Source organism: Pygoscelis adeliae, unplaced genomic scaffold, assembly GCF_000699105.1.
Source record: "Pygoscelis adeliae isolate BGI_AS28 unplaced genomic scaffold, ASM69910v1 Scaffold99, whole genome shotgun sequence".
NCBI lineage: Eukaryota > Metazoa > Chordata > Aves > Sphenisciformes > Spheniscidae > Pygoscelis > Pygoscelis adeliae.
Window position 1 is genome coordinate 250,790 of NW_008825493.1, and position 21,722 is coordinate 272,511.

Below are 21,722 nucleotides of genomic sequence, written 5' to 3' on the forward strand. Positions count from 1 at the left end.
CCACTAGTGAGTAGACTGGGGGTGCACAAGAAGTTGGGAGGGGACACGGCTGGGACAGCTGACCCCAACTGACCAAAGGGATATTCCATACCATATGACGTCATGCTCAGCATATAAAGCTGGGGGAAGAAGAAGGAAGGGGGGGACGTTTGGAGTGATGGCGTTTGTCTTCCCAAGTCACCGTTACGCATGATGGAGCCCTGCTTTCCTGGAGATGGCTGAACACCTGCCTCCCAATAGGACGTAGCGAATGAATTCCTTGTTTTGCTTTGCTTGTGTGTGTGGCTTTTGCTTTACCTATTAAACTGTCTTCATCTCAACCTATAAGTTTTCTCACTTTTACTTTTCTGATACTCTCCCCCCTCCCACTGGGGGGGGGAGTGAGTGAGCAGCTGTGTGGTGCTTAGTTGCTGGCTGGGGTTAAACCACAATGCATTTTAAGGGATCTCAGTGGGACTCAGAAACCTATGCATCCTTAAAGAAATATGTACTGTAAGGATGGAGAGGCTAAATACCATCTCTTATTTCAGCAGGTGAGCTCCTAAGGACCAGGTCTTCAGGCTACTGCTATAGCCACTCAGCCGTGCCACCAGCACAGCTGGCGGGACCTGCCAGTACTCAGGGAGGCTCAGATGCCAAGGCACAGCGATGTTGAACAAACCCTCTGCTGCCTCCTGCTCTTAGGTGCAAATCGCCATGGCAGGGACAGACCAGTGAGGAGCCCTGGCAGGGTCTTTCCTCCGTGAGGAGAAGTGCAGCATCCCAGGCACTTCTTCCAGTGGGGACGAGGAGCCAAGGGCTCCTGTGGTCACTCTCTAGCAGGTCCCTGCCCCTGCTATGGAGGTTAAAATGTCCACAGGTTTTCATTTACCAGGTGCCTGTCAATAAAAGGTGTGACAATGAGCAGTGCGTGGGGCCCTACTGTGCCATGCATCAGAGAGGGACAGATGTGTCTCTGCAGCATCATGGCGTGTTTTCCCTTCTGAGGATTTCTGGCAGCACAAGCTGTGCCCAGAAGCCCCCTGAGAAGGAAGGCTTTTCCAGCCTCCTCACCACCCCTCGCACAGGGGAGAGATTATGGGGAAAGGCACAAGGGCTCCCAGCAGAGGAGAGATGCGCTGGCCACTGCACAGCTCTGCAAGGGCTCTGGAAACAGCCCAGACGTCAGCGAGCTGGCTCAGGGGCACTCCTCATTAGCAGGAGGAGGGAGCCGAGTTAATTAGATTCCTGCAGCTCTGCAGCCGTGCACAGGCTCTGGTTGCCTCTCCTCACCTCCTTCCACTTCTTTCCAGGGTGCGTTGCTAACTTCCCTGCCTTGGGGCTGCTTCTCCCCCTGGTGCAGGGCCTTATCCTTTCTCACAGGTGTTGCAGCAGCAGCTCAGGGCTTGCTGTCCCCCTCGGTGGGTCTGGCCAGTAGCCTTGAAGATGCCAGCCTGAGCACAGAGCCGCCAGCCTGCAGCTCCAAGGCAGCAATAACCTCCCATGACAGGAGTCCTCAGTGACTTTCTCCATGGCTTGTTCCCTCCTAAGGCAGTTCAGATATTTAAGAGCATGGGGCTGAATCTCAATATCTGAGATACCTCCACCATCCAGCATCCCAAGCCAGGAGCAGGACAGTGTTTTCTCAGTCCATGCCCACAACAGCTGTGAGAGCCTCTCACCAAAAACATTTTCACCCCTTGAAGATGAAATGAAAACCAAATGGCTGTACTCTTTGTCCGCCTCTAGCATCAGCCCCCTCTAGACCAGAATCGACAAGCAAATGCCAGCACGGGGCCTTCTGTCCTCAGCTGCAGGCGCCTGTGCCCGGGAGGTGGCGACAGTCCCCTTCGCACACCGCACACCCCATACCGCACACCGCAGGCTGTACACCGCACACCCCATACCGCACACCGCACACCCCATACCGCACACCGCAGGCTGTACACCGCACACCCCATACCGCACACCGCACACCCCATACCGCACACCGCACACCCATGCCTGAAGATACACAGATGCCTGAGGGTCAGGAAATAAAGTGCCCCTCCGGTGTGCAGCACAGCGGGCAGCCATGAGTGATACATGTGCATCTGGGTAAAAGTGCTTTAGGTTGTTATAACTTATTTTTCTTCTCCTATAGGAATAACCTATGCCTGTACCACAGCACTTATCATGGCATAGTTTAAACAGCATAACTTTTGGATGAAAGCAATTCCCTAGGCACTTCAGCCAGATCCAAAAAAATCCCATTTAAATGCCTGCCTACCATTCATTTCAACTCTGAAATATGTCTGAGGATCCCCAGATTTTAAAAGGAGAGTCCCACCGAAGACCATCCTCAGAAATCTCGTCCTGAAAGCAGGACTTAAATATTTGAATCATTTAAACATCCAGTTGTATTAGAGCTGGTATAGATAATTTTCAAAATAACATTTGCCTCTTTAAAAAATGTAGCTTACAAATACAAGAAACAGAATAGGCACAGTCATACGAACACATACTGTTATGGCACATATGATAAGAAGAAAAGTTTAAACACCACTATTTAATGAATAGTGGGGTAGAAGTCCTGCCAACAGACTCTTCATATTATTATTATTATTAATAAGAACTATCATTAGTTATTAGCTCATATATGGCACACTGCAGGCAGAGTCATAGACCAGTTTACACACCGGTTATGCTTCCTATGCTTGTGTTGTATGGTATTATATTTTCTGTTTTGTATTTGGATGATTTGTATCCAGATCAGCTTTCTTTCTGAATATTGGCCCAAAACATAATGTTTGGAAGAATTTATTTGATCCTCTATTTCTACTGATTGATAGACAAGGCACTGTTCATCAAATCATCAAATGTCGCTGCTTCTCATCATGTGCTTGCTATATCCCAGTTTCTCCTCTCCATCTTTCGCAGAAGTATGTATGCATACTTCTGCTTTGGTTTCTCTTTATTTTGATTGTCCATTTTTTAGGTTTAAGCTTTGTTCTCACTTGTGGTTTTAACCATGCTGGCAATAGCAGAAACCGGTGGTCCCAGAGGTACAAGTCTAACAGATATGCTGAGCCAATCCAATAATTTGCGGCTGCTGAAAGGATTAGTGCGGCTCCCTCTCCAGGTGTGTATTCCTGCAGCCTCATCCACTCCAGGTCTCATGCTCATCCGACCCTGCGGGGAGCTGATTCAGCTCACTGGGTGGACAGAAAGTACCAAAGAGCAAAGTGAATATTTTTTGGCCACTCTAGCAATCTGAAAGTGTCTCAGGGAGGTGTCAGGTCAGGCCCAGGCAGAAGGAGAGGGGCAGGATCAGGTGGCTGCGCCTCGGGAGAGGGCAGGAGAGAGCAGCACTGTCCTTTTTGGCAGGAGTAAGCTGTGTGCGAGACTGGCTCAGTCAGCTCATCTAGCCTTGTCCTCAGTACAGCTCGTAGCTGTAAATAACAGAATTAATACTCAATATTGTTGGCTGCTACCCTTTAATGTTTCCTCAGGCAGCAAAGGCTGGGAAATGTTTGGTTTTGTTTCACTCTAGACAGATCAGCATAATCACACCCCGCAACAGTGAAACCCCAGAGAATGTGTTGTCCCACCTCGCTGATATAACCCAGCTAAGCAGGGGACACCCCAGCATCCACTCACAAGCTTTCTCATAATTTCTCATGTGTTTTTTGTAACTGAGTCAAATGACAAGACCCTAAGCCAGCTCTGGGAACCCAACCTGCCCTGGTCCCGCAGGTGGCTGACCCCTGGCGTCTGAAGGCCAGGATTTCAAACTCTTCCTGCTCCCTCGGCAGTTGCAAAGTCAGACTGAAAATGGAGGAAACCAGCACTTTGGTTATCAGACTTTAAAATCTGATAGTTCATGAACTGCCTGCAATGAAATATTTTATTGTGCTGGAAAACTGGTGTTTCCTAAGGTATTAGTCGTTACAGCTGTCATTAATCCTTTGGGTTAGCAGTGGGCTTTTTAAATCCAATTCCAGGGCAGCATATAGTGGTTCCTAGATTAAAGATTTGTACAATTTTTGGTCACCAGCTTAAACACCTTGAAGTAAAGCTGCTTCGCCTTCTAGAGTTGTTCAGCCTTGTGTTACACCCTCAAATGGAGGGCCCAAAAAGACTAAGTGATTTCTAATAGCAACAGAGCAAGTATGCTTTGAGTGTAAACATTTTAGCCCTGCATTTTGAAGCTAAGCACTTTGGTCAGTGAATGTGATCTCTGTCTAGCGATCGCTTCTCATCCATCTCAAGCCGCCCTGCCTCTGTTGCCTCTCCACCTGGTCCTTGAATCATGGGCCGAAATCTGAATTTTAAGGAAAGAGACAGCAAAATAAAGCACCAATTAACTTACAACATGAGGATATAGGTACGCTGATAGCCAGAATGATCCAGGCAATGTCCATCTTGCTGAGACAGATGGTTGCTCTGTGCTGGGGTTTGTCCCCCTCGGTGACATGGGAGATGTTTCCTTGCACCCCGGGTTTCCAGGTCCCGGCTGGAACCAGTCTGTTTAGGAAGTTCCCGGTGGCGGTGGAGCCAGCTGTGGAAATGGAGCTGGACAACCCCGTGGCAGGCGCTGCAGAGAGAGCACTGCCCAGCAAGGTCGCGTTAGTCACCGCGCCGTGCTGCGTTGGAGCGGGTCCCTTGGGGTCTCCCGCTGCCGGGGAGGAGACGCTGACGTCAAAACTGGTCTGAACCGAGTGACCTGCTGCTGCTGTTGCAGATCCAGGGCCAGCAAACAGAGGGACATTTGTACTGAGATTCAAGGTTACCCAAGAGTTGTTTTTGCTCAGCATATCCCATACGCCATAGCGGGTGGGTTTAAAAGGCACCGACACTGCTTCAGGATCAGTTGATGGTCCAGCAGTTGTGGTGGCAAAATCTGCCTCCTGCACCACTAGCTCGGCCCCGTCCCCTCGCTCTGCTTCCCTAAGGCTTCCCGAGGTGTTGCGGTGGGGAGAAGGGTCTGAGTGTGTAGTTCTTGCCAGCCCTGTGCCATTTGGATCGCTGGACGCTGCGGTCTGGGACTGAAACGGGTGGTCTGTGAAAGGGCTCCTCAGGGTAGGGAAGGGAGAGTGCAGGGTCGTCTTTAAGTAAGGCTCTGAGGACTCTGTGAAGTTGCCTTTGAAAACCTGGAATATTTTCCCCTTGGGGCGAGTCTGTCCCGAGTACAAAGCACTCTGGTTGTATAAACGATAGGTTTCCTTTTCACCAACGCGAGGGCCGCTCGCTTGCTTTTGCCTGGTGGAAGGGGCTTTCTCCGCCAGGCTGACGGGATGGGGAATGGCATGAGCGGACGTGGGAAGGGGCTCTGCCGCATGGCGGTCTTTGTGGCGCGGTGTTGTTCCCATGGCTGTGATAGTGGTAGTGTCCATCGGGAAGCCCTGAGAGGAGGAGACAGTGGGAGACAGTACCTGAACAGAAAACACCAGCTCTTCTGTCAGTGCCAAGATCAGTAGAACACCTGGAGGAAAAAACACAGAGAGAGGGTGAGACATCAGGGAGGGACCAGCGGAGAGGGAATGGCACGGCTGGAAGGAATACCTTCCATGTTCTGCAGAAGGACAGAAGAGTTAGCATCCAACTTTGTTGGCTGGGAAAGTAGGAAGAGAAAGGAAAATCCACAGGGGCTGCGGCGGCCCCGTGGCCATGGGAGCGGCGAGGTGGGAACAGGAAGGTTGCAGGGAATCTCTGCGGCAAAGGGAGAGCGGAGCTTGCAGTATGGACTCAGGAGAGTGTTTTAAAGTGCCGTAGGCAGGTGATTTCCTTGTAGAAGCTACAAAGCGTCCTACGCTTTAGGGGTAGAAACAAAAGACGTTTTCATTTTTGTTTTGGCCAGGAGGCCTCCCAGATGAATGTCCGCATCATTATGGAGAACCTTAGTCCGCTCGTTCTTTTGGCTGCAAAATCCTAAATTTGGCTGCCTCCAGTCTTGGATGCCATTAAGCAATCTGTTTTTTGAGAGAGCAGCTGCTTAGCCCTTGCCGAAAATTAGGTCAAGAAGGGATGTCTGATGAGAGGGCTTCCTGGGTTATATATGCTGTCCTTTACTTAGCAACTTCAGAAAATCTAGTCACTTATTTTAGAGTATGAGATGTGGAAAATCTCCAAATTTTAAAAATGAACAAGAAAACATAGCTATCACAGCCATTTTAAAAAGCCACATGATTATTAGGGGTCTGACAATCTAACACAACTGCCCTTCGCGCCCATATACAAGTATTTGGTTGTAACCTGTTCTGTGCTCACATGTGCTGTGGGATTGGATTGTGTGAAATTTGCCTCCCGCCACCCTCTGTGGTGCACATCATTTCATGAGGTGCCAGATTCACACCACCGGGAACATAAATTCTTCCATTTATTCCTAGTCCAGATAATGGACGTGGGCAGCTGCAGTAGCATAAGCCTCTCCGGGATGCAGCGCTAACACACCGTGAGTTAGTGTGACCTGCAGGGACCACATCAATCACACGTCACCATTTCCATATGTTGAAGCTGTCGAGTGTAATGTGGATCTCTGCCCACTAGGAAGCACACGGAATAAATCCATTTTGCACAGTCCACTGAGCATCATCAGATGGCACCATTAGCATTGTGCTAGTGTGAATTTCAGCCGGCGGTGTCAAGGTGAAAAATGTTGTCACAGCCTTAACAAATCAGGGAGATGAGTTCGTCAAAGCTGCAGGACTCCAAACTGGGAAATGATCACCTTCCAGCCAAGACTGTGGAGTACCTTTCTGCCCCCTTCTCCACCCTTCCCAGGCTTGCCAGCTTTCTCCGTGGGCGTTGTTATGCCATTTAGTTCTACCCTACTTGGGAATATCTGTTATGGGCACCAGCAGAAAAGGAAGACAGGGCCTTGGGAGAATGAAAGAAGATCTCTGATTAGGTGTCCACTGTGCCCTGGGGCTCTGTTGCACGTTGGGCAGATGCAAATGCCATGAAATGTGTTTATTCTGAATCCTGTCCATCATTCACACCCATTTGCAAGCAGCGCAATACACGCAGCAAAAACTCACCAGAAGAGCAGTACCTATTCCTCTTACCCAGCTAAATGCACTACTTTGATCACTAACCATAATTTCTGAACCAGAACAGCACAGAGCTCTGCAACGAACAAAATTCACCTTGTCTTGCCCCCAGAAACCTCTTGTTACTTTGCAGAGTATCCGGAAGATGAAAACACTGATTGGATAACGTAGTGAGAGCCAATTACAAGCAATGCACTTTCCACTGCCTGATGCTAAAATTAGCTCATTTTTTTTTTATTTCTGTAATAAATATCTCTGCCAAATAAACCATCGTCTGGGATACTGCTTCCCAGTTCCCAGCCAGCTGCAGACAATATGCTTTTAGCAGAACACCTAGTCAAAGAAAAAAACATATTCTGTACACTGAGATGCAACCAGGAGAGCAGATAGTGCTATACTTGTGGAGCATCGCTCTTGGAAATGAAAGGCAGGAGTTATATTCACATTTTTGGCAGCACTTACTCTGAGGTCAAGGTCAAAGCAGATATTCTAGTGTCCATATGGCTAATATTTCATGCCAAGACAAGTTGCTGCCACAGAACAAATTCAAAGAGGAAAGTATGACAATTTTTTTTTTATTTGGTGTGTGGAGATAATGTTTCAGGAAACTTTAGGCCAGCTGTTCTGAGCACACAAGATGAAGTGCATTGACAGATCTGAGATAGTAGATTATAATGATTGTAATGTCTCATAAAATTTTTGGATGTTCTTTCTGTAACTACTTTCTCTCACACCTCATGCGCAGAAAAAACATCTCTATTGGGTTAATGTTTTTCTTCAGGATATTCCTTAAGGAATAAGGAAGTTGACAGCTTTTCTGCATATTGTGCCCTGGGGTTAGAAACCCCGATCTTTGGCTAAAAACCTACCAAATATCCATCTCCACTTCTTGAAATACTGACAAATCAGAAGCTTGCTGCTATAAAGATGTATAATCTCTCTGGGGCAGTCTGTTGTGGTAGCAGGTGACCACACATCAGGCACGGGAAGCCAGATGCATTTAGCTAGTACCTTTAGGTGGCTTGTAAAGTATGAATAATTATTCAAAGGAAATACTACATCAGAAGTAATTTATCTGACAATAAACAGTAACCCCCATGACATTTGGCTGTCTTAGGCTGTGGCAGTCAGGTTTTGCTCATCTGCTAGACTCCCTTTAACAGCCTCTGCAGAGCCACCGTGGCCCCATAAGCTACAGCTTCTTAGGACTTTTTTTTATTGCTTGAATGGACCACAGTAACTCCTTCAGTGACAACCAGAGCTAATCTGTGCCCCTAACTACTGAAAAAATATTCAACTTAGTAGATCATTGTAAAAATAGCCAGTGCTGTATATTTAGGGAGAACCAGCTGATAATAAGGACTTCACAGTGAGCTTTGCTGGCCTTTTTAAGTAGAATTAATTTGCTTTATAATTGATCAACAGCCAACTGGAAAGCAAAAGTAAAGCTGGAATCAGTATTTTCAGATGCTCTGCATCATAACCTAAGCATGCTCTGGCTGGATTCGCAGTGACCTGATTGCCCAGAGCTCCCGCTTATTTTTCTATCACTTGAGGATATGCAATGTCTTACAAAGTGGGACTCTTATTGAGGTCCCTGATATTAGACTGCCCTGTTTGGCAACTTTGGCTTAAGCCAAGGAAAATGATATTCTGAATTCCTCTATTAAGGTGCAGGAGGCATTTGGCACAGAAACGGACTTAACCAACCCCTTCAAATTTCTTCCTTTCCCAATCTCTGTCTCTACTTCACAAATGCACCCGCACTGAGAAAAGGGCCATGGTGGGTATGACGCCAATCGTCCCCTGGTGCCTCAGCTTACCCTCAATCAGACTACCACTGAAAGGAAACCTTCTGGTTGCTATTAAGTTGTTATGGCCAAAGTTTTGATATCCCAGGTGAGATGGCACATAGCAGATGCTCTTGGTCAGTTCAAAGTGCACCCCTGCAGCTCTTTGCCAAAATCCTTCAGTTTTGGCTGCCTAAGACTCTTAGCACTGATCTTACTTAGAGTGTGAGGCCTTTGGGGTAAGGACTGGCAGCCCTTACTATCTGCTGGCATAATGGTAATACAGACTGATGTAAGCACATTATAGCAAATAATAATAGTAAATCACATTTTCAAAGGTCAGTTCACACCATTAAGTTTTTTCATAAGGGGCCATTTCTAAGGTGTAGGAGCTCATGCTCAGAAGGGGTCAAACTGGTTTGGCTTTTAAATGCTGTATGTCGAATTCCCACTTTCGGAGTCTAGTTTTATGATTACATTAAAACCATTCAACCCTAATAAGAAGGCTGACTGACCTGATGTCTCTGTGGTGTGAACTGTGTCATCCTGTGGTCTTGCATAGTGAACCAAGAAGGAAATATTAAGTACAAAATTGATTAACTCAAGGATGAAGCACAGCAGAGTGACAGCAGAGAGTACACAGAGGGTGCCGATATACATTTGCCATAAAAACTCCTTCCTGACAACATGGTGCAATGGTTCAAATCTCAACAGGATCTCCCTGCAGTGCTTCTTCCCATTGTACGCTTATGAGGAGTCCAGAAATGGTGTGTACAGTTGCATACGTGAAGAAAATGAAGGAGTTCCTTTACAGCAATGTTTTAAAAGACTGCGGTTGATGTCCTCAGTGAGTCTCAGAAAAGTCGGGGGTTAGGAATATTTTGCTTTCCCAGACTATGAAATCCGCAGGGTCCTACCGGTTGGGAACTTCCTCACGACCCTTTTATTTACACGCAGGAGGCAGAACTGCCTCCCTCCAAACCAGAAAAACAAAGCGATTCCGGCCCCAGCAGCTGACGTTCTTTGACTGTTTTATCTCAGGACCTCGGGACTCCCCGCTGGGAGCCAGTCTCCTGGCATAGGACAACATTAAAAGGCTTCATTTAGGAGTTAATACCGCCTGGTGCTGCACGGGACACTTCACGGGCAGTTCGAGAACAGTCTTTTTGCATGACATGGCAGAGCAGGCAAGCGGCTGTCGAGCCAGCTCGCGCATTCAGCCTCCCCGGGGCACCCCCTCCAAACAGCACAAACTTACGTAACTTCTGATCTAAAGCCTGTGGAAAGGTTCCCGATGACTTCAGCGAACTTTGGACCAAGTCTTAATTGCCAGAGATACAGTGGAAACTTTTGAGCTGCACATTCACATTTTCTACAGCAAATGAATATGCACAACGAGCTCAGTCTGGTGTTTGACCCCTTCTGGCCTCTGCTACCTCGGACCTCGCAGCAAGACAAACAGAGCCACCCTGAGCAGTACTTGGCAAACATTTTTGCTCTAGGAAGTCAGGAAGAGCTTTTTGTGCAGAGACCTACTGCGGGACTCATTATTTCAGACTGCTGCGGGCAAGGGCAGCAAAGGGAGCCGTCCTACAAAGGACCCATTATCTACAGACCCAGGGCTTGGGTGCACACGGGCAGTGTACGGGATGCTGAAGCCTCTCTGTGCTTCTAACAGTCTTGACTTACTAATAGCGAGAGAAGGTTGTGCAAAACCTGTTCAAAGCAACAGCAACGTTACCGTTGTAACGAAAGCTTTCTTCGCGACACTATTAACTTCTCATGTGTCTCTCAGCAAACCTAAAACGTTACAGGGAGCAAAATGAATCCTTAATAGATGGAAACTGTGCAGAAAGTATATATTATTACTTTTGTTATGGTCATTTTTGTTACGGTCGTTTCTTTGTAATCTGTCAAAGCAGTATGATTTTCACTCACAATAAAGCAGCCTTTGTACAAACAAAGAGTTAAGCAAATTTCATCTCCATGATCGGTGGCAGAACTGAGGGAAGAAAAAGTAGGTTACTCTGCATAGAAAATTTCTCTTCCCTGCCTGTCTATCAGTGGCTGTCATGCCAGAACTCCTAGATATTAACTTACAAGTTATTGTCTGTTTTTCCTTGTAAGTATTAGACAGGGTGATCAACTCCAACTTCAATACACAAGGTATTTGGTAAAATGCAGGGAATGAGACACACGGAGTAACAGCTCTATTTGCAGTAACATAAAACAGCATCAGCAGAACATCATCTGGAAATCACATGTACAAACACAAATTAAGCAGTACTCGCTGACACTCCCTGTGCAACAACAGTAACGGTAGCTCCAGTTTTCATGTGGCAAGATGTCCCAGTCCTTTAACGATATAAAAACATTGCAGAACATTATTATTGCCTCTAAGATGCACTTCCATCACAGACTTCGAGAGAGTGAGCCTGTAAATCAAAATTCATTTCTGGTCCTCCAGGGAGTTAAACAATGGGTGATACAAATAGGACAGTGTCGTGTAGTCACAGAGCGGGCAGCTCCCAGTTCATTCTCCCACTGCACTAGAGACTCACAGATACTATGGAAATAGGTGCTTTAGAAATGCTTCAGATACCCTATTCAGCTAAATATATACAGACATCTGAGCTGTTAAACCTTTGAAAAGGCTTACTGACAATCTAGGACAACAGTAATTACTGAGAGGAGGGTAAGAAAAAGAAAGAGCCTGACTCTAGCTGCTTGTTCAAGGTAATCACTTACCTGAAAATATCATTTGGACTTGTCAGCAGACATCCTCACCTGCTCACATCACACAGATTTGGAAGCTTCATCCCTCAGTAGAAAAAGGAAAAATACATCTTCTCCCTAATGAGGCAGCTGCACGCAGGAGTTGCTGTTATTGTTGGAACTGGTTTGGAGGAATGAGGACAGAGACAGCCCAGGCAGGCGTGTCTTGCAGGGCTGTGCAGCAAGAGGGCTTGCTCCTTTATGGAGTACCTTTGCAACTGCAAGGCAAGATTACTTACTGAGCCAGTTCCACTCTCCGCCAGCAAATCGAAGGGCTGCTTGGTATTCCAGCTTGGTTTCCCATCAAGTCCAGATACAGTTTGTCTGACACGGGTCTATTCAGATGCCAGAGGATTGCTGGCAGTTCTCGTTTTCTGGGAACAAAACAGCAACAAGCACCCCGGCTGCATGTCCTTGTGAGGCTGTTCAGTCCCTATTTCAAGGCAGAGTGCCCTCCCTCCAGTGCAGCATTTAGCTTTTTGCGTGTGGATGGATTTTACAGATCTACCTCCTGCTTCTGTATCTCCACCAGACTTTCCACTTTATTCTATTATCTCTAATGATATCAATATTCCTGTCAGAGGAAAATATGGGGAATGAAATAGCGATGATCTTCTCTCCTCCTTCCCTGGCATCGAAATGCATGTTCTGTATTTTATTTCTTCACTCCTCAGTGGTGAATGGGCAATTTCTACTTTGTAACCATAAAGAAGTCCACAGATCCTGTGATTCCTAAAGCCATAATCCTGCCTTCCTTCTTCCATTTCTTCTGTTTTCTGTTTCTCTCTTTCTCTCTGGCACAGCTGGGTGTCTGGAAGAACACGCTGCCCGAAAAGCACAAAAATGTGCCCTGTGCAGCCAACTACCAATCCCTCAAAAGGCACGGGGAAATGGTAAGAGAGCAACAAGTTGGGGGCTTCCTGAGAGCAGTGTAGGAATCCCCCAGGGGTCAGAGGGCAATCCCCACTACTCAGTCTTTGATTCAGAGTCTCTGTTGTATCCAGGGGTGCTGCAACAGCCCGAGCAGTTTTGTTATATGGGCTCCTCAGAAAATTCATTCCTAGTATTTTGCTAGAGAGAAAAGCCAGTTCCTTCTTCTCTCTTCTCATACCAGAAGAGAAGATCCTCCTTTTTTCAGGCCTTGGATACAAGCATGTTGCAGCCAGACTTCTTTTTTGATGCTGTGGCCAAATCAGAAAGGAACGATGCTGTGACAATAAGTTTGAGATTCGGCAGCACTAGCAGCTACGGGGCCTCCGACAGTGACCCCAGTGCTGATTTTCGGGGACTGAAGTCCTTATCAGGAAGGCTAGGCAGATGCATATATTATATCACAAGTGTATTTCACCCGTAGTTACACAAACTGTGTTTTCACAGCCATGATCATTTCATGGAGGACGTGGAAAGACAGAGTACAAATAATAATCTTAGATCTGCTTTGCATTTTTGTGCTCTCATGCTGATGCTCCTTTTCTCCCTGCCATTTGCAGTTCACTTTTTACCCTTACTGTTTCCAGTCTGAAGGTTTTTCTAAATAAAGATATTTAGTGCATTATAAAAAAAAAAATGGTCCTTGCAAATATCAGCTTGTTTAGCAGTTTCTAGAACTCAGGGCTGATTAAGAGCTTGCTGCTGAAACAATGATTTAGCACGAAGCTGCAGCTGGCGTAACAAGAGAACCATGCCATGTATTTTAACCTTTGCTGGAGGATTTGCCACATCTGTAAGTAGTAACTCACCACAGATTTCTTCCCTGTGTGCTGTCATGGATGGAAACATATGGCTTAAAACTGCAGAGACTGTCGTTTGGAATTTCAGATGAAAACTCTTCATAAGGACAGAGGCTCTGTGCATTCCCTTGTCCAAAACCACATGGAAGAAACCAAAAATAATTTTAAAAGCACACAAGTGTTCCTTGGTCTGACAGCTCACCCCTCACACAAAGCTTGTCCAGCCCCAGCTTTGAAAATGCACATCCCTTCCTTTCCAGCCTTCACTTGGCAGCAGTTTTTGTTGGCAGGATGCTGTTGCCAAGGGAGACAGAAAGGATGTGCAGCTGGCTTTTCTTTCACCTGCACTTAGTGCTGCTGATCCTATTTATGTTACTGCAGAACCTTTGGCTTCTAAGAGACCTACCATCAATGTCACCGGACCCTTTGAAGAGTTTTGACAACGACACAAATAGCTGTGGCCTCTGATGGAAAGCTTAAAAAAGGATCTCACCGAAGAGAGGATGTAGATGGTGTCACAGATGCTGACTCAAGCAAGGGTATCCATTTCACAAGCAGCAATAAGAAGGGGGAAAGGAGGATTCAAAGCCATCTTAAAAAGGTTTCTGACAACTCCACAAAACAGTAACTTCAGATATGTAAAAGTTACATGCTTAATCTAAGATAGCTGTAGCTCTGGCAGGCAATTCACCCCATCCACAGGTTGACTAGTACCCCAGAGAGGCTCCTCTCTTGCCATTAGCAAAAGAGGTCACATAGAGGATGATGAGCTTTAACTAGATGTCCAGCTTTCAGGTGATGAAAATTAGGTGAGATGAAGCCCACCTTGTATCCCTCTATACATTTAGATGGCATCATCATAAAGCAAACCGAGGATTTGTTTAGTACAATAAAGGGATAAATAAAAGTGATGTTTGAAAAGGTGAAATGTCATCTCTGTATTGCAATGCTTTCCAGGAAGGGAAATCCCACTGCTTTGGACATTCGGAACCAGTTTCTACTGAACACCAAACAACAAGTCTTAGAGAGCAACACTTCACTGGCATGAAGAGTGGACTAGAGCAGGGCCTGGCAGCCTTTCCATGGTAATGCATTAGGAAGCATTTTTCTTTCCCATAATAGAGGGTAAGTGGGCAAGCACTAATTCAGCTGAAGCTAGGAGCTGCTTCCTCTCAAAGAAACAGCATGCTACCCATCAGCTGCGCCTGACCCCTGCAAGGCAAGACGTCTGGCGCCTGCTGAACTGGAAAGCGGCAGGTAGCATGAGGAAGTAGGAGCCACTTCTTCATGCGTAAGCCTTTTTCCAAAAAATCACAGCTCCTAGATCCTGCACTCCTTTCAAAATCCTCCCGCTTGTAGTTGGAGGTAACCAAGCCAGAGGCTTTTGATTCCAGCACCAGATGATACGTCTTTTCCAAACCTAATTTCTTCAGGACCAAGCCTCCAGCTCGGAGTAATTTATGCCGATTTACTTATCAATCAAGGACACTTATTCTGGACTCAGGATACTCTTTCATTACAGCACAGTCATTTTTAGCTTGTCTTTTCTAAGGAAACATTTATTGGAACAGGTTGTCTATCCCTCTGTCTGTCTTTCCTAGTAACTTCTGATCCATGGCTGATTTCAAATATTGTTAACACACTGTATGACAACTGGCGAGGAGGCAGAACAGAGCACCCTACTGATGGACCTTCTGCTTTGACGATGCAGACCTTTTTTCTCTACTTGCAAAAGCTGTGCTTAAATTCTCCAGCTGCAGGTACAGAAATGTTGATACTGCAGCCAGAAGGGATATTACAGTTATGCATAGGCTGACTAACTTCTACAAACCCTGAAGGTATTTCAGTCATTTCATCTGTTCACTGGAAGTAATTTGGATGATTAATTACTTATGCCCCCTTCAAACACATTATTACCTCCAAGTGCCTGGTTATCCTTGTGCTTGATCTCCAATGAGAGCTTGTAATGAGGAGCTTGCACTGATTTGTTACGTGAGCAGGTAACACACAATTAGAAAGTAACTATTATATTTACCTGCAGAAAAGCTTTACTCTGATTTTTTGACCATTGCCCAGCTGAAGGAAAAGGGACACTGTGCCTCAGAGTGAGTAAATGCAGGGGGGGTGCTTGTGCAGTTATTCATTGTCTCAGTTTATCATCTGGGCAAGTGAGAACCAAAGCAGGCCAGGACCAAGGGAGTCAGCATTTCCAGTATGGGGACTGGCTACTGATTTGGGGTACAAAGGGTGAGACTGGAATGGGAATAATTCCCAAGGTGGACTTGGGCTATAAAAGGTAGTGAGAGTTTCCACGTCCAGATTTTCCCCTGTGAGCACAGCCTGAGGATGTAAGGATACATATAAATTAGCCAGAAAGGCTGTAACGTGCTGCTTTTATTATCTGCTGGATTATACAGGGCTAGCAAAGCCTCTGGAGTGGATGTAAGGTTGCTAGGGAGCCGTTACTTTTCATTTCTGTTCATCCTTCCTACAGACTAGCGACAGCTTTCTTCTGGCTTCTGGAACAAAAGTTTGTATTGCCTCTTAGCTGTCTTGAGTTGAACCTGGCTTCAGCTAAGGCCTATTTCAGAATAACCTGGATGTTCATCATGGCCCAGTTGCACTGAGCCACATGGGTGCTCCGTGAGCTGCTCTTCAAGGAGGTCTGCTGATGGCCCAAGGGGGCCAGCGAAGCCCCTCCACAGCCTGCAAAAAACGGAGGTGCATGCCTGAAACTCAAGCATGTCAGGGGTGCATGTTGCATTAGGACATACAAAGATAAAAGGGAAAGATCAAACTCTCTTCTTGAAAATATCAGCTGCTCACTGCAGAGATGGAGAAAGGGTTTTTTGCTCCATTAGGTGAATTGCAAGATTGCACAGGTATTGAGATATGGATTTTTTGCCATCCTTTGAAGCTGGGTATTGGTCTGGAAGGAACGATGGTCCAACTTGGTGTAGTAAATCGTACGTTCTTATAAGTAAGGTCACAGCAGTAGCTGGATATAATTTCTGCTAATGAGAGCAGGACTCTGCTGCTTATATTTCATTCAGTGTTATTGCTCCTGAATTAGATTCAAGAGGTGGAGATATGCAATATCATACACAAAGAACATAAGGGTGAGATGACATGGTGATACAGTGTACTTGATTAGTCAGGGGATCAGTAATTCAAATGGAAATACATATGAAGTTAGGAAGAGGATCTCACTTTATAAAAATATGCTCTATCAATTCTGGAGTTCATTCACTTCTTCAATTCGTATTTCCTACTCAGCATGAATGCAGTTACACAACAAGGTAACCTTTTTCACCTTTCTGTGTGGATGGTCTCTTTTTACATGCACATTTGCTTTTTTTTTTTTTAAATTCCACTACCAATATGTGTGTGCTACTTCGGAATGTTATTTTGAACATGTGTTGGTCTTGTCTTTTCATAGGAACACATTGCATATCCAAAATACCATTTACATTCAATGGTTTAAGTGTTCATAGTGGACTCAGGTCATTAGAGTTTCATCCTGCCTTAAATGTGACAGGCTGGCACTGTCATACGTGCTTCTTTGCACCATCAACACAGAATCACTGTTTGGAATAATAGTAATAATAATGAGCATAACCCCTATCACAGCGTTATTTGCACAGTACTTTAAAAGTAAGATATTTTATTTGTCTCTCCTTTCTGGTTAAACCTGCCTCTATTTATATTCAGGAGAGAATCTACTTCACCCATTCCTGAAATGTCATCACCTCCACACTTAAATTTATTTTGGAAGGAAATTGGACTGACAACCCTAACAACTTCTGATTATTCACAGAACAGGCCTTGTGAAGAGATTAAATGTACCAGCTTTTCCATGTTGCCCTGTCAGCACACAGCCCTTCAGGGATCTTCTCTTCATGTGAAAGTTAGCTCAGCCTCAATGTTCATTCATCCTTGACTTCTGTTTCGTTAATACCAGTTATGTTGTTGGTGATATGACGTGGACATCTTATCTCTCTCCTTCCCCCTCCAGCAACTACACTGGGAGCCTCATTTTGTTTCAGTCAGGCTATTACATAGTTCCCAAAGCGTGGTACTTCAGCTACTGCTGACGGGGGCTGGAGTCAGCCGGCAAACCAGAGAGCGGCTGTTCTCCTACCTCTCCCCTGCACCATCTCCCCTCCAGGAGCATGGTGGCTGTGCAATGCTGCACAGAAACCCTGGATGGCTACATAGAGCACCAAGTGCTCAGACACCTCTGCCTTTACAGTAAATGTGCAGCCTGGGTGTCCCGTGCTGAGAAAGCATCGCAGGAGCAAAGTCCTGAGGTGCCTGTCCTAATGCTTTGCTGTGTGATGTGTGTCTAGCCCTGTGATCCGACTGCTCTGCTCTTGAAGGCTATTGATTTTTTTTTCTGGTGGAAGTGCAGAAATGCCAGCCATGTAATGGGAACATTCGATTTTTGGTAATTTCAGCGCCTACCTTAGTGGTAGCACCTGGCTTCACTGCACTGCCCTTAATATGTGTCCCAGGGACGGCTTGAGATATCCTGATGCATCGGCAACAAACTTCAAACACAGCTGTGGGTTGTTTCCTCAGAAACAATGCAAATGCACATGTACCCAGTGGTGCATTTGGAAAGACAAATTCATCTCTGAAATAGTTAATAACATGTTTTTACTGCTTACACTGCTCTGATCCAGGCTTTCCTTGGTCTGGACCTAATTTATTAATATACAAAACATAACCTTGAAACTAGGGCGCAGCAGAGCTAATGACAAACGAAGAACTTTCTGTTCAAGCACATTGAATGAACTACAATTAAACATCGCTGGGTCCTCAACAGACAGATTCTGGAAGAGCTGTGTGGCAGTCAGGTGTTACATTCCCATGAAATGCAATGACAATACTGACATAAGTGTCTTGTTGTCACACTTTTGCCTTATTACATTTTCCCTTTCCTCTTCCACTCTTTTTAAGCATTCTCAGCTGTCATTGTACCCGAGCAGTAAAATTATTCCCACGGTAAAGTGCAATATCAGAAAGCAATTCTGTTTGGAGACAGAGCACTAAGTGTGGCATATCAGCGTTAAAGCTGCAGGAGAACATTAGTCTTTGCATTAACATTAACTACCATGGCTAAGGGAATATATTAGCAACAGCCTTAGTAAAGGTCAGGACATCAAGAGGAAGGAATACCAAGAAGCATTATATGAAGGATGTAATTTTAAGATAAAGTGCCGAGTTTCAGCCCCATTCAATATGAGTTGAAAGGACTGGATGGAAATAAATAATGGAAGGCTTGCTTGAGGGACCAATTCCAGTACCATTGATAGCAGTGTCAGGAGAAGTCCACTGGGACATATAGTGGCTTCTGCTGCACCGGTGTAAATCGAGGACAGCTCCTCTGCAATTAGTAAGATTATTCAGCATACAAATGACTCTGAGAGGAGAACATAGGAAACACTGAAGGAACCAGCAGAAGTAAAACGCGTTGGGAGCTGAAGACCAATGACCAAATGAGAAATAGGAAATATTCTGAAGATTAATGGCAATTAAGAACTGAAAGGAGTAGTCAAAGGAGCGGAGAGGCTCATCATTTGTTCTCTTCAAATCTGGGTGCTGGGTGGGCCACCTGAATGCATCATGACAGCTCAGCACAGCCGGTGCTCAGGTGCTTAATTCCCCCCTTTACCTGTTTTGTTGGAAATTAGTGTGTCAGTCAAATAGGAGATTTAAATAAAATTCAAGTACTTGCATACCAAAGATGTGGAAAACAGCTGCTTGGCCCAAGATTATTCACAAACAGTAACTTGTATATAGTAGCTGAAAACAAGTTATCTGGCATGAACCAAGGTCAGTGGCTGAAATGCCTAAGATCACACGAACCTACCTAAGGTTGTATTTTGATGTAGTCAGAATCCGACTTCTTGTTTTGGACGCTGCCTCAGCAAAGCACTGGAGCGAGAGCCGCTTCCATCTGATGTCGGTGGCATCACCCACGTGCCAGAAGTGTCACACATGACCAACGCTTTACTGAACCGGGACCAGGGTGGGAGCAGGCAGATAAAGCAGAGGGAGCAGCAAAATCAACATGCACCTCTGCTGTAACAGGCCTAAACCACAGAAGATTTTTGAGGGAATGTATAGCATGCAGCTCTTCATGCAGATACATTACTCTCCCATTCCGCCGTGCTCATTTAGTGTATATTTATTCAAAAATGTCCCTGCTGGGAGCAGCTCCTGCATGCTCATTCACTGTCAATTACATTGCCAGAAACACAGCAGCACCTACAGCAATGTTTCTATTGCATTACAACTGTTTCCTTAAGATGACCTTGGGTCCGAGATATTTATCAGGAGAGAAATAAAACAAAAAGAGGAAAAAATGACACAGAAACAGTTTGTAACAATTTGTTTGTGAAGGTGGTGTGATTTGAGCTTGCAAATTACAGGCAAGCACTTTGTACTTGCTATGGCAATATAAAGCATCTCTTACTCAGAGCTCCATGTCAACTTCTGCCTCTGTCTAAATTAATGCTTCCAATTAGTCCTGTTTTATCCTGCATCCATCACAGGAGATTCACTGTTAGGGCTTTGAACAATACAAATCCATATACTGGTAATTATGAAAAAATACATTTAGTAAGACACAAATGTTTCATATTTATCAGCAGTGCCTTGGGCGCTTCACAGGTTTTTTTCTGACACATTTTTAATTTCTACAGTCAGATTCATCTTTGGGTTTAGTAATTAACTGAAGTCAAAGGCTGTATAACTCTTCGCACTGGGCTCAGGCTTGGCTACTTCGTTTTTTCAGCATGTCTCTTGAAAAATCATCTAGCTACCATGCATGTGTCCAAAGCAGTAACTGATCTTCCAAGCTACGTGGCACACACCATGTAGGGGGAAAAAAATATCCAGACTTATTCCTTGAAATTACATCACATTACCTAACTTATTCAGTGCTGTTTCCAAAATTTCTCTCTTTTTATATGTAAAATCTTTGGCACATGATAAAAATGTATGTGGAATAGCTTAGAAAGGACTGAAAAGATGGCAAAAGCGAAGAATGTACTTAAGGCACCGACCAAAATTATGGTTCCCCAATAAGCCTGTGGTTTTAAGAGACACATAACTGTCACAATAATTATTTAACTGGGCTAAAGCTTTTCAGGTTTGGAGTCAGTCCAGACGTGGCATTTCCAGAAGAGAGGAGGAGAAGGAGCAATGTAAGGCTCAGCCCTGAACCAAAGCAGAGGAAGTGCTCGTCTCTGCTCGCTCACTAGGGTCTCGGGAGCAGCTGGACACAAACGCCCTTTCACCACTGGAGCAGCCGCTCTTGGCAGAGCATGATTAAAAAGTGACTAAGATGACAACAATTCTTATGAGTTATTTTAAAAAAATATCCCTGAAAACAAACAAAAAAATGTTTTTTAAATGAAACATTATGCGGAATTTTTGGAAAGCAAACCAACTGACACCAAGCTTTAATCTGAGCAGGAGATTTTCACTGATTCTTTATTGCCCAGTCACCTATAGAGTAGCTCTGGAGGCACAGGGAGAGCGTGACCTCCCTCAACAAGACCCTCCTGATATAAGAGGACTGTCTGCGTAGCACTGAGTTATCTTAACAGCTCTATCTCGCTGCCTATCATAGACCTTGATGTGAGCGTGGGACAGGGATGGGGATGAAGGGGAAAGGGTGCAGCTGGAAAGCTCTGCCTCTTGGTTTCTGGAACAGCAGCAAAGAAGACATGCCCAAGGGCAGGCTGAGTCACCTTGCAGAGAGCTGCTCTGCTTCATTGCTGCTTGAAAGGGAAACATTTTAAATCTTGCTCCCTTTGTGGCTCCGGAACAACAACGGTCTAGTGAGAAAGAGAGGGCATCACAAGCTCTGGGGCCAGCCATCAGGTGCACATAGCGTCAGGGTTTTCCTACTTGCTGCCATGCAGTCCATGTGGGGCCCTGGGAGAAAAATCATGGGGAAATCTTAGCAGGGATGAAACCAGCAGGTTGCTGTAGAGATAATTCGTTAAAATCTTTTAAGTTTTAGTAAAGATTCAAATCTTTTTTTACAATGGGCTAAAACTTGTCCTGTGTGATTCCACAGAGGCTTTTTAACTCTAGAGGGTGTTAACTTTTCCACAAAAGATGGAGGTAAAGAGCCAGTGGATCACAACTCTCCAGACACATGGATGTACGTATGGATGGAAGAGGTTCATTTGCCTTTTCCTGCAGCAGGACTTGTGGGGTGAGCAGGCCCCACCTAGCCCTTTGTTTTCAATTCCTGGCCCAGGCAACACACATGCTTGACCATCTTGTAGGCACTTTAGAGCAACAGACCAGACCCTCAGCTCATGCGAGTTGTCTGGCCCTACTGAAACTCAAAAAGCACTGCCAACTTGGAGCCATCCTGGGGCTGGAAAGCTGCA

At 45.4% G+C, this 21,722-nt stretch overlaps 1 protein-coding gene across 1 annotated transcript in view; it reads right to left on the reverse strand.

Moving 5' to 3' along the window:
- The window catches only part of TMEM108 (transmembrane protein 108), a 170,862-nt gene that overhangs the window by 10,873 nt on the left and 138,267 nt on the right, over positions 1-21,722 (reverse strand). Inside the window, exon 3 of the mRNA XM_009331246.1 lies at positions 4,331-5,443. Within this exon, the coding sequence (XP_009329521.1) occupies positions 4,331-5,443 (1,113 nt within the window). The remainder of the gene's footprint in view (positions 1-4,330; positions 5,444-21,722) is intronic.